Source organism: Rutidosis leptorrhynchoides, chromosome 11, assembly GCF_046630445.1.
Source record: "Rutidosis leptorrhynchoides isolate AG116_Rl617_1_P2 chromosome 11, CSIRO_AGI_Rlap_v1, whole genome shotgun sequence".
Classification (NCBI taxonomy): domain Eukaryota; kingdom Viridiplantae; phylum Streptophyta; class Magnoliopsida; order Asterales; family Asteraceae; genus Rutidosis; species Rutidosis leptorrhynchoides.
Window position 1 is genome coordinate 385,750,446 of NC_092343.1, and position 11,334 is coordinate 385,761,779.

The following is an 11,334-nucleotide window of genomic DNA, read 5'->3' on the forward strand; positions in this document are numbered from 1 at the left end:
TAATAGTCATTTCTTCCTCATCATCGTTCCACCATTTATCATCTTTGTTGCACCATAATCCTCATCTTTTTTATTTTCTTTTGCAAAAAGGGTTGTTGATTGATAAAAGCTAGTTGATAAAAAGTGAAGAAATGAAATCATGGCTCAAACATGACTCCATAAATCACGGTCCCAATTGATAAACAATTAAAAGATTTAATAGAAACTTTAGTCTTTGTAATATTTAATCACAAGGAGAAAGTTCCCACTGGTCGGCCAAATAAAAGAGAATAGAGGCATGTTGCATAAGAACTCCAAACACTTTATTGATAAATTTTATTTTTTTATTTTACGTGAGACTGTCCAGATATCATTATATCATTGGTAATATATATATTCGGTAGTGGTGGGTTTTTTTTTTTTTCAAACGGTTGCAGCAAAATAACGAATAGCAGTGATCTTGTGATGGGGTGGCTTATGGTTTACGATGAAACAGAAAACATGAAAGAGAGAGAGATGGTTTGTTACAAATTTCACTTTTTATTTTACTTAGGGGTTGGGAGTGAATAATTAATGTAATTTTTATTTAATAGTTAATGACCAAATTTTATACCATAATGACCTAAATAAATAAAGATACTTAATTTAAAATTTTGGAATTTTTCCGAAGACTTTTATCCGCCACTGATTAACAACGGAGCACGAAAGTTATCCGTAAATGTGGATATCGACTGAATTGATAAAAGTTATGATGGCTCACTGTTTTCATTATTTAGTGCACGTTTTTATTTATTTATTTATTTTATAGGTAATTGATTCTTTAAAAAGTGATAATAATTGGTTCGCTTTTACTGTTTTAAACTATCAATCAAACACATCATATTTCTATATATACATATAGATATTATATATTCAAGGTACCTATGCATATAAATAAGATATATAAATATATACAAATTACACTTACTTGATCAAGCTTGAACATCACTTGCAATCAAGAACCAAACCGTCGCCACTCATAACAGCCATGATCCGCCAAGAAACCACCTTAGCCACCTTACAACTATCTAACTATTTCTCTCTCTCCCTCTCCTATTTTCTGCAAACCGTTTTCTCTTATGATCTCCATGTTTCTATCAATTAAAGCAGCTGCAAACTTCAGCTTTCATACTGCTGTAAACATCGAATCAAACAAGCCACCACAACACCACCATCACTTTAAATCACTGTTGCAGCTGTCTCATTTTTTCTTTTGATTTCTGTTTCTGCGTGAACAACAGAAACACTGCAGCTACACCTCTGATACATTTAACCTTTTCTGTTTCTTCTTGTCCTCTTCGTAAACCCAGTTCGAACAACAACCTGATAAGTATAACTCACATCGGAGGTTTCAAGATCTTTCGGCGATTTCAACGGCGGACGGCGGGAATCTTGAGAGGTGGAAGTGGTGGTTAGGTAAGTGAAAAAATCACCTTAATTATACGGAGCTCTTCGTGCTGATAACATGTTATGATTTAATATTGTATATGGCATATATCTTACTAATATAAGGGAAGATAGAAGAGATTAAATTCTTATTCAAGAATGGTGTACCTACTAATTACAATCGATAACATACTTATAGTACAATAATTCACTGTGCAGTTAGGTAGAACAGTAATATCCATGATCCACCAAATATGTTGATTCACCAAATTTTACTTTATCAAAAGTGTCGACCACCATGACACTTGACTTATAACACTTATGCATTTGTTCCCTATAAGAGACGTCTTAAAATCAAGCATTTTTTAATTAAATCTAAGTAAGTCCTTAATAATGAAGTATCAAGTACAATGAAAACATCAAAAAAATTCTCCACGAAAAATAAAACATACACACTCAGCCCGCAAATAAAAGCAAAACTTGAGCTTTAAAGCCGATGAACCTGCAACAACCAACCCATACAACGGGGTGATTTAAATCTTGTTAAAGGCAACAATGTCACAACTCTGCACATATTCATTGATTGGCTCAACTGTAAGACGTTCTTCAATAAGATCATCCACCGAAACAAGGTCATCAACAATAGTCAACATGATAGTCATCTTCTTTATCCCATACCCGACTGGAACAAGTTTAGCTATAAACAAAACAAAAAAAAAAAAACTCGTTAGTCATGATAAATATGTAATCCCTTTCAATAAGAGTGTTAAAAAAAAAATCATATGTTAAAAAATTGATCATAATGGTTTGCATTTTATATCAAATGTCAAATTAGTACAAAACCTATTTTACTTTTACTGTTCATTAGCATCTATCGTCATGTTGACGTCAGCATGACATCATATTTAAATTAATTTTTTTAAGTATAGAGCGAAACCATTTTCAACAGCAGTGCATGGAACATTATACGACTCGTTATTAGCTAAAAAGTGACAAATTTTACCCAAACCCATTACATCTGATATCCAACCCGCTCCGTTAATAAATGAAGGTCAAATATGGAAAAAAGAGATCATACACGCTCCCCACAGAAGCCCGGGCAACTCGACACTGCGAACAGCCTCCTCTAGCTTCTTCATGTCTGTTTCATCATCCCATGGCTTTACATCCATAAGAACTGATGATTTTCCACCTAAACACAATTTTATTAAAACAAATCAATTACTAGAATCCTAAAAAATCGTAGAATTCTTAGGCACCGATCAACCATATTTGGAAAAAAAAAAAAAAAAAACTGACAACAAAAAGTGCATCTGCAACACGTTCATTAGAAGCATTCACCGGTTCGGTTTTGCTCGTTTTAAAATTTTTGGAGGCAAAACCGAAAACCACACCGGAATTTAATTTCAAAACCGAAACAGAACCCAAAACTGAATTCGAATCCAATTCGGGTTCGGTTAAAGCCAAAAAACTCAAAAAAAAAAAAAATTACCAAAATAATCTTTTAAAAATCGAGTTTAGATTTTAAAATCGATTTTTTGTCTATATATTAGCAGTAATTTAATATATTATTAGTTGAATGCAATTCAATTTATGATTAAACTGAATTCAATTTAGATTAATCGAACGAACTCACTCTCTTTCTTCTTTGTGGATGCTTTGGCTTGATCCCTCTCTTCAGCTGCCTTCTTTTCCTCTTCCGTCTCGTCACCAAACAGATCGAGATCATCGTCTTCATCAGCTGCAGCAGCTTCCTAAAATATTCAAATTAAAAAAAAAAAATGAACTGAAAAGATTATTTTTAGAAAACTAGGGGAGTGCTCAGATGTTGACCAAGTTTGACTTTGACCGATTTTGATCAACTTTTGACTAAATTTCCGAGTTATCCCGATTTTTCACCAGTTTTTCAGAATTTTCACCAAGTTTGACTGAGTTTGACCGAGTACCATCCGTGTTAAAAAAACTGTGATACAGACCTTGGCAGCAGGAGCAACTTCTGTGGGTGAAGGTTGGGCAGAAACACTCACACCAGCAGCTTTACCAGGAAAACTGCATTATTTAAAAATAAAAAATAAAAAAAAATTAAGAATATAGAGCTTGAGAAGTACAAAAATATAGAGTTTACAAATAAAAAATTAGAGCTTACAAATTGAAACAAAACTTTGCATAAAAATGTCATGAACATGTAGACAATGTATGTGAACAAGCATGGTGTCATAAAAAAGGCTAATGCATTAAACCTTGTAATAGCTTATAGTGTCATGCAAATCATTACATGACTATTTTTTTATCATCATTTTGATACGAATTAGGACCAAATTTTGAGGGTTAAAATCTAATGTGATATGATCATAAATATAAAATGATAACTTTGATGAGTACAGCCTACAATGTCTTTACCCTTCAAAACAATCGCAATGCAACTTAAAATGTGTCCACCACACATTGAAATGTACTGTATAAGCATAAAAAAAAAAAAAAAAAAATCACACCGTTGGTTACGTGTGGTTTGTTCACATTTGCTTCATAACACCTATATTTTTTTGCGAAGTTGGTACCTTGGATTTGCTTTACAATCCATGGTACCAACTTCACAATCCGCACGATACTTAAGCAAATTGAGTTACCATCTACGCAAAAAAAATAAAAAAATTTAGGTGTTATGATGCACATGTGAACAAACCACAGGTACCAACGGCATAATTTTTTCAAGCATAAAAAATTCGCAATTGAAATCAAATTCACAATTCAAATCATTAAGTGACATACCAAAAAAAGGTTAAATTAACAACGAAATTTTTTTAGTATAAATCTATTCCATATAGATGAACAAGTATTTGATAATAAAGTGAAAAGTAACTCATATGCTTTGCATAAGCTACGAGCACGAGATAGTTTCATGACAATGTATAACATTGTTAATATTTAGTGGAGACATTACAATCAAATAGTTTTATAAAGTTAAGTCATTTCAGAGAAGTAGAAAGGATTGTGAAAATAAGTCACATAAATTTATTTTAAGATTAAATATTTTGTAGGTTGCATATTTATAAAGTTATATTATACTCGTATTTTATTTTATTTATAATATAATTAGTTGGTGAGACATTTTATAATTATTTAATTTGTTTGTAATAATGATTAGTATTTATATTTATATATTTACAAAATGTTTAACGAAAAATTGATTATACGGTTTCAAGATTTTATACAACAAACTAACGAACCAACATTTCTTCGTTTGAAAATTGATCAAAATGAAAGTCAGGAACATATATTTACTAAAATATAAAAATCAATTACACATTTTTCTTTAGATTGATTTCCAACCATTCCACAAATAATATGCCATCAAAATCGCAAATTTGCTTCCCTCTCCATTTGATTAACTTTTATAAAAACATTCCATTGTGTAGCGTCTTTTTTTTACCTTAAAATGAAATGCATTAAGAAATAAATCAAAGAGATAAGGAGGCAAATTTCGATGATATGTGATTGGTGGAATACTTGGAAATCAATCTAAGGAGAATGAGTAATTGTTTTTTATATTTTGGTAGATACATACAAGACATTCAATTTGACCAATTTCCAAACGAACAACTGCTGGTTCATTAGTTTGTTATTCAAAGTCTTAAAATTGTAAAATCATTTTTTCCACTAAACATTTTGGAAGTGTATAAATGTGTACATACTAATTATACTAATTAATTATTACAAAAAAAAAGGTTAAAAAAATAACTCACCAATTAATTATCATAAATAAATAGAACTTTTATAATATAAATTTATAAATATGCAAATTACAAAATAATTAATTTTAATATTTATAATTATTATTACAAAATACATCGTAAGAGTTAATAGATAAAAAGTACTTTTGTAGCATATTTAAAGTTAATAATCACAAATTTAACAAATGATAAACATGTCAAGCATACTTTTAATTAAGTAAAAGTAGCATAACTAAAGTTAATATACACACAATACAAAAAATGATCAATAAACACAATCCACACCAACAAATAATAATAATAAAACATATAAAGTTAAAGAGTTAATTGCAAACACACCTTGATGCAAGTTTTGAAGCAACACTATCATACCACTTACTAGCAGTAGGATATAAATCAGCACTAGGTTTATTCAAAACAGCGGCATAAACCTTCACATCATCCTTAGTAATTTTATCCCTAAATCATTCAATTTCAACAATTACACAAAATACATTAATATATAACATAAATAATAAATAAATTGAGCAAATTTATGTAAAATACGGACCCTGAGATGTAGGTTTTTCCAGATAGGAAAGATTCGAGAGATTTAAGACCAGCTTCGGTGTGGAGATCGGAGAAAGTAACGGCCATCTCTGTGAATGTATAGATATAGAGAATGTATGTATAGATTGCAGAGAGATGGAATGAAGGACGGCTGTGAGTTTGGTTGAAAGGGGTTGATAATGGGGAGATGTTGAGACTTTATATGTGGACTGGAAATTGGGGGTAAAACCCTAGATACAGTAAACATAATTCCTATATTCCAATCACACACACTTTTTTTATCACATTAATTGAGTATTATTAGAAGAGTAAAAGGTTAAAATAGGTGTGTGAGGATCAAAAAAGTGTGTGTGAGAATCATCCCCATGTTACAAAGGTTTATATATAATATATAATATAATAGTTTTAAAGGTTAAATAAATAAATGTTATACAAGGAAACAACCTTTTAACTCGAGTTCAAACTCGTTTATAACGAGTTTGAGTTTGATAATATAGTTTTAATCATAAGGGTGTTTGTTGAAAAAGTGGTTTTTAACTGTGACAAGGCAATTAAGTAAAATAAGGATGTGTGTTAAATATGAGCAGGGGCGGAGACAAGGGGGGACTGATGGGTGCTCAGCCTCACCCAAGGTCCAATCGAGACTCAAGTTTCATTTAAATTATTATGCACAAATAATGGTAAACATCCCTCAAGTCTCAAATATCAAATATAACGTTATGGCTTGTTAATGTAACTTTTTTTTTTTGTAATTATCGGATAACGACTAAGCCACCCTCATTTGTAAATCCTGGCTTCGCCTCTGAATATGAGGGAGTAAAAAATATTTCTGATAATATGGTATGATTAAAAGTTGGATATTAAATAAATTAATTAATAAATAAAAAATATTTGGTAGATTCCGATTAGCTGAAAAATGCGCACACATTTGTTTTTGTCAGTGTAGTGACGGACGCCCCGGGAGCATCAGGGTTAAGGGCACCGGGGCGTCAAATGTTGTGTCACCTCAAATACCCACTCAGATTTTGTGCATTAAAAGTGGGATTTGACGCCGCTTTAAATGTAGTCTATGTTTCGAAAACGAGTCGAGCTCAAATAAAATTTAAGTGTTGGATTGATTTCACGAGTGGAGCTATAAATAGTAATATTCAGCTCGACTCTTTAGAAAATTCCTTCAATAAACTCAACTCGGGCGAGCTTGTCAAAAGTATTCAAGAATATATGAAGAGTTTTTAAAATATTTTAGTAATCGAAAATTTTGTATCCTTGTTTAATATCCTATTTTGCACTCCTTATAAGATGCCTTAGATAATAATTCTCCAAAAGTCTTTCGCTTACTTCTCCATTGTCATCAACAATGGATGACTTACAGACGCGCGGCATCAGCAACTCATGTGTTTAAACCACACTGTGAAACCAAAATGCTTAATTATACTAAAACTTATATACAAAAAAAAAGTTATGGAAACTTTGCTGCTCTTCTACTCACAAACTGTTGGTTCCTTGATAAACAACAGGAGTATTGTACAGGGGGTGAATACATTTTTTTTTAATTAACTTAACAGTTAAACACGATTCAGTATTCAAGCAAGTAAATTAAGTAGAGTCACAGGTAATTTTCAACGGTTTATTCTTTATTGATTGAATCACAAAGAATTACAACTATCCTTGACGAAATGATAGTTGGTTGATACAGATTTACCTAGATTATAGCTATGAGGATAAACTTAAAGCTTTTACACGTTTTGGACTCTAAATAATAAAACTCACACCACTAGTTGTCACAATAGTGGATGCATCAATTTATACTAGCCCTATTATCCGTGTAATTGTTCTATTGTCCACTGGTACATAGGATGTCTGTACTTGTAGGGACAATTGCATCAGAGAGCGTGCTCTTCTCTTTCCTCTTTGGTAGCTATTTGCAGGAACACCCCAATTCTGTTTGGCACCACTATTTGTTTAAACAAATAGAATGTTGTGTTCCCTAGGCATTGGCAAAGTATAACACATGTCTGCACATGCGTTAAACTTCTGCATTCTCACGTGGTCTTGTAAGGTCACTTGTCAGCCGCCGACGAGTATCCTTTTCTGTTCAACTGTCACGACCCGGAAATTTTTGACTAATTTTAAACCAAATTCTCGATACGATTTAATATTTTTGACACGATAAGCAAAGTCTGTTATGTTGAGTCTCAAAAATTTTGAACTGTTTCATATATTCAATTGACCTTCGACCACTCCCGACGATTCACGAACATTTAATTTCCGATAGATATGTGTGTATATATATATATATACATAATAACTTGAAAACATGTTAATAAAATATTATACGAATTAGTTGTTAGAATTAAGTAATATATTCCTTTTCGTTCTAGTTTTGTTATTAGTCAAATAATACAATCACATTTATATATATCATCCCCACTTATTTCATCAAGATTCCTTTTAAGAGCCAAATTATGCAATGTCGGATCATGCTCCCTATTTTATATCAATTCAACTTTTATATAATATATAATAAAGTTTAGTGTATATATAAATACAAAGTTAGGTTGAAGTGATGAAAATGAGTTCCATATATATATATATTACTGTCACAAGATGGGTATGATATGGACCTAACTGTATGCATAGAAACAATCAAAAATCAATAACGTTATAATAATTTCAGTAAATGAAATAATCAAACTGGTTAGATATAAAGGAGGTTTTTTTTTTTTCTTTTACTATGGAACCCACAAAGACACATGCATACATTATTTATTATATATATGATATGTGATGATAGATATCATCACTTGCAACTAGTCTTCTGTCATTTTTTTTATATACTCGACCAACACCATGAATAACCTCAACCATCATTTAACCACCCATCATCACAACTATCACAAACCATCACCACTTGAACTCTTGCTACCTATTTTTGTTTCTGCTCGAAAAACCAAAACCCATATTACTATGGTTACTACTCGAACAAGATAACAAGATTGTTGCAGTGTTTGTTCTTCGTTATTATTTTGAACAGACCTCAAAGCCGAAGACCCACAATAAACTCATTCGAACCACCAACCTCTTCATTCGTTCCATCGACAACCGCCACCAAACCCATTTCAAAATTATCATTCGAATCACACAAACCACCATTTATACCTGTTACTGTGCTGCTGTCTGTGCCGCTGTAAATCACCAGAACCACCATCTTTTACACCACCATTAAACCATTAAATTGCTGCAAATGTTTTATGTCTTCTGATCATGCTGTTGTTCGAACAGCCGTCATTACTCCGGCTGTTTCAATCAAACCCAACCCATCTATTACTGCTGCTATGTTTATTCTTTTTGTTTCTGTTTGAATTACCATCCAACCCTCGGACACCGTAAACCACCACACAACTCACCTTTTTGTTTCTCTTTTTCTTTAACTCAAACACCATCTAAATCTATTTTGAACTGCTACTTTTACTTTGCCCTGACCAAACCACAAAGGAATACTACTAGTATTATGTTACTTCCTGATTTGATTCGAAACAAACCCACAACCCACAACAATACTATCACCAAAGCTCTTAAATACACATAAGAATGATTCAGGAGATGACTGATAAGCATATAAGGATTGGTGCAAGTGTAAAGGTGTTTTTAAAATAGCTGTTAGTTTCTAGTTAGCATTCGAAACCCTACCAAACCAAAACAACCATCACTACTATTACCTATTGCAGCCTTTTTTTTTGTCGATCTCACAACAAACTCGGAACCAAAACATGAAAACTAATGATGAATAGTGATTACCGGGATGATGATGATGATGAAACAGTAACAAAACAGTGATGAATTACGATTATGATACGATAATGATTAGGATACGATGAAGATTGATGATAGTTACCTGTGTTCGTGATAATTGATACTCGAATGATGATGATGATGATGATGATGAACCAATGAATTTCTAATCATCGATGGTTATGCTTGATCAATTAATCGATTATTGAATAAAAGATTCCATGAACACTCGCGATGTTTTTCCTTCCTGCGTTTCACTTCTGCTAATGTCGATCTGTTTTGGAGCCGCCAACAAACGCGTAGTTTTTTTTATTATTAGGTATTATTATTATTATTATTATTATTATTATTATTATTATTATTATTATTATTATTATTATTATTATTATTATTATTATTATTATTATTATTATTATTATATTATTATTATGAGAGTATTATGATTTTTATATAAATGTGAAGTTAGTATAATATGATTATGATATAGGTTATTATAAATCTTATTTACAAATATAATTTTGTATGTATGTTAAAGATAACAATAACTAAGTTATGATTATAAATTAATTATAAGTATGATTATTATATGTATGTAAACTTAATATAATTACAATAAATATATTATTATTATTATCATTAAGATTATTATTATTAGTATTAACATTATTATTATTATCATTATTATTATTACTAGTATGATTAAAATTATCATTTTATTTAAAAGTATCATTATTACAAAATTAACATTTTTATCAAAACTATCATTATTTTTATTATTGCTATCATTATTTTTATTATTATTTTTATCATTATTATTATTATTTTTAACATTATTATTAATATTTTTATCATTAATATTATTATTATCATTATTTTATTATTATTATAATTATTATTTTTATAAACAAAAGATGTTTATATAAAATATATTTATCACATATATTATAAGTATACTATTATTAGATTTTTTTTTATATATATTAACTAATATAATATTATTTATATTAATATAACATTTATTAAAGTGTATACATTATATAAGTAGTATAACAAATTATAAGGATTAATATAATTATATATAAGGATATTCATCTATATATATTATAAAAATTATATATAAACTTAGTTGATTAATATTACAATGTGTTAATATATATAAATGATATAGGTTCGTGAATCCGAGACCAACCCTATATTTGTTCAAGGACGTCATATGTATTTTTACTACAAAATACAGTATGGCGAGTTTCATTTGCTCCCTTTTTAATTGCTTTTGCAATATATATTTTTGGGCTGAGAATACATGCGCTGCTTTTATAAATGTTTACGAAATAGACACAAGTACTTAAAAATATATTCTATGTTGAGTTGTACCACTTGCATATTTCCCTGTAGCTTGGTAACTACTATTTACATGGGCATTGTAAACGCGAATCATGTTGATAGATCTATCGGGCCTGACAACCCCAACCGGACTGGACGACCAGTATTCAACGGTTGCACAGTACTTCGTTTCGGTGACTACACTTGGTACAGTGTAGTGAGATTTCATAATAAAGGGAATATGCGACGTTGATTAATAGTTAAGTATGGTTACCAAGTGCTCAACCACTTAGAATGCTTTTCATACACTTGCGAGTGTATTATGTTTATGATTAGGAAATCTTGTGGTCTATTAACATATTGAAATGATTGTTACGATAAACCTATGAACTCACCAACCTTTTGGTTGATACTTTTAAGCATGTTTATTCTCAAGTACGAATTAAGTCTTCCGCTGTGCATTTGCTCATTTTAAAGACATTACTTGGAGTCATTCATGACATATTTAAGTCAGTACCTCGCAATGGGACCAGAT

At 30.5% G+C, this 11,334-nt stretch overlaps 1 protein-coding gene across 3 annotated transcripts; it reads right to left on the reverse strand.

Annotated features, from left to right (window-relative positions):
* Positions 1-1,937: 1,937 nt before the first annotated feature.
* LOC139877006 (elongation factor 1-beta 2-like) lies at positions 1,938-5,863 on the reverse strand. Of its 3 annotated transcripts, none has more exons than XM_071864410.1 (6): positions 5,686-5,863; positions 5,475-5,594; positions 3,399-3,453; positions 3,041-3,158; positions 2,483-2,596; positions 1,938-2,101 (listed from the first exon to the last, which is right to left on the reverse strand). In XM_071864410.1, the coding sequence occupies exons 1-6, from the start codon at positions 5,769-5,771 to the stop codon at positions 1,938-1,940; spliced, it is 657 nt and encodes a 218-aa protein (XP_071720511.1). In that variant the 5' UTR covers positions 5,772-5,863. The 3 variants fall into 3 exon arrangements, with proteins under 3 accessions (XP_071720511.1, XP_071720510.1, XP_071720509.1); XM_071864409.1 differs by having other exon boundaries at positions 3,387-3,453; XM_071864408.1 differs by having other exon boundaries at positions 3,381-3,453.
* Positions 5,864-11,334: the final 5,471 nt, after the last annotated feature.

Bases quoted from the DNA above. Each gene is read 5' to 3' on its own strand.
- LOC139877006 (XM_071864408.1), bottom strand. From the start codon at position 5,771: ATGGCCGTTACTTTCTCCGATCTCCACACCGAAGCTGGTCTTAAATCT. The intron at 5,595-5,685 runs GTCCGTATTTTA...TGAATGATTTAG, and splicing joins GGAAAAACCTACATCTCAGG to GGATAAAATTACTAAGGATG. The intron at 2,102-2,482 runs GTATGATCTCTT...TTTTGTTTATAG, and splicing joins CGGGCTTCTGTGGGGAGCGT to CTAAACTTGTTCCAGTCGGG.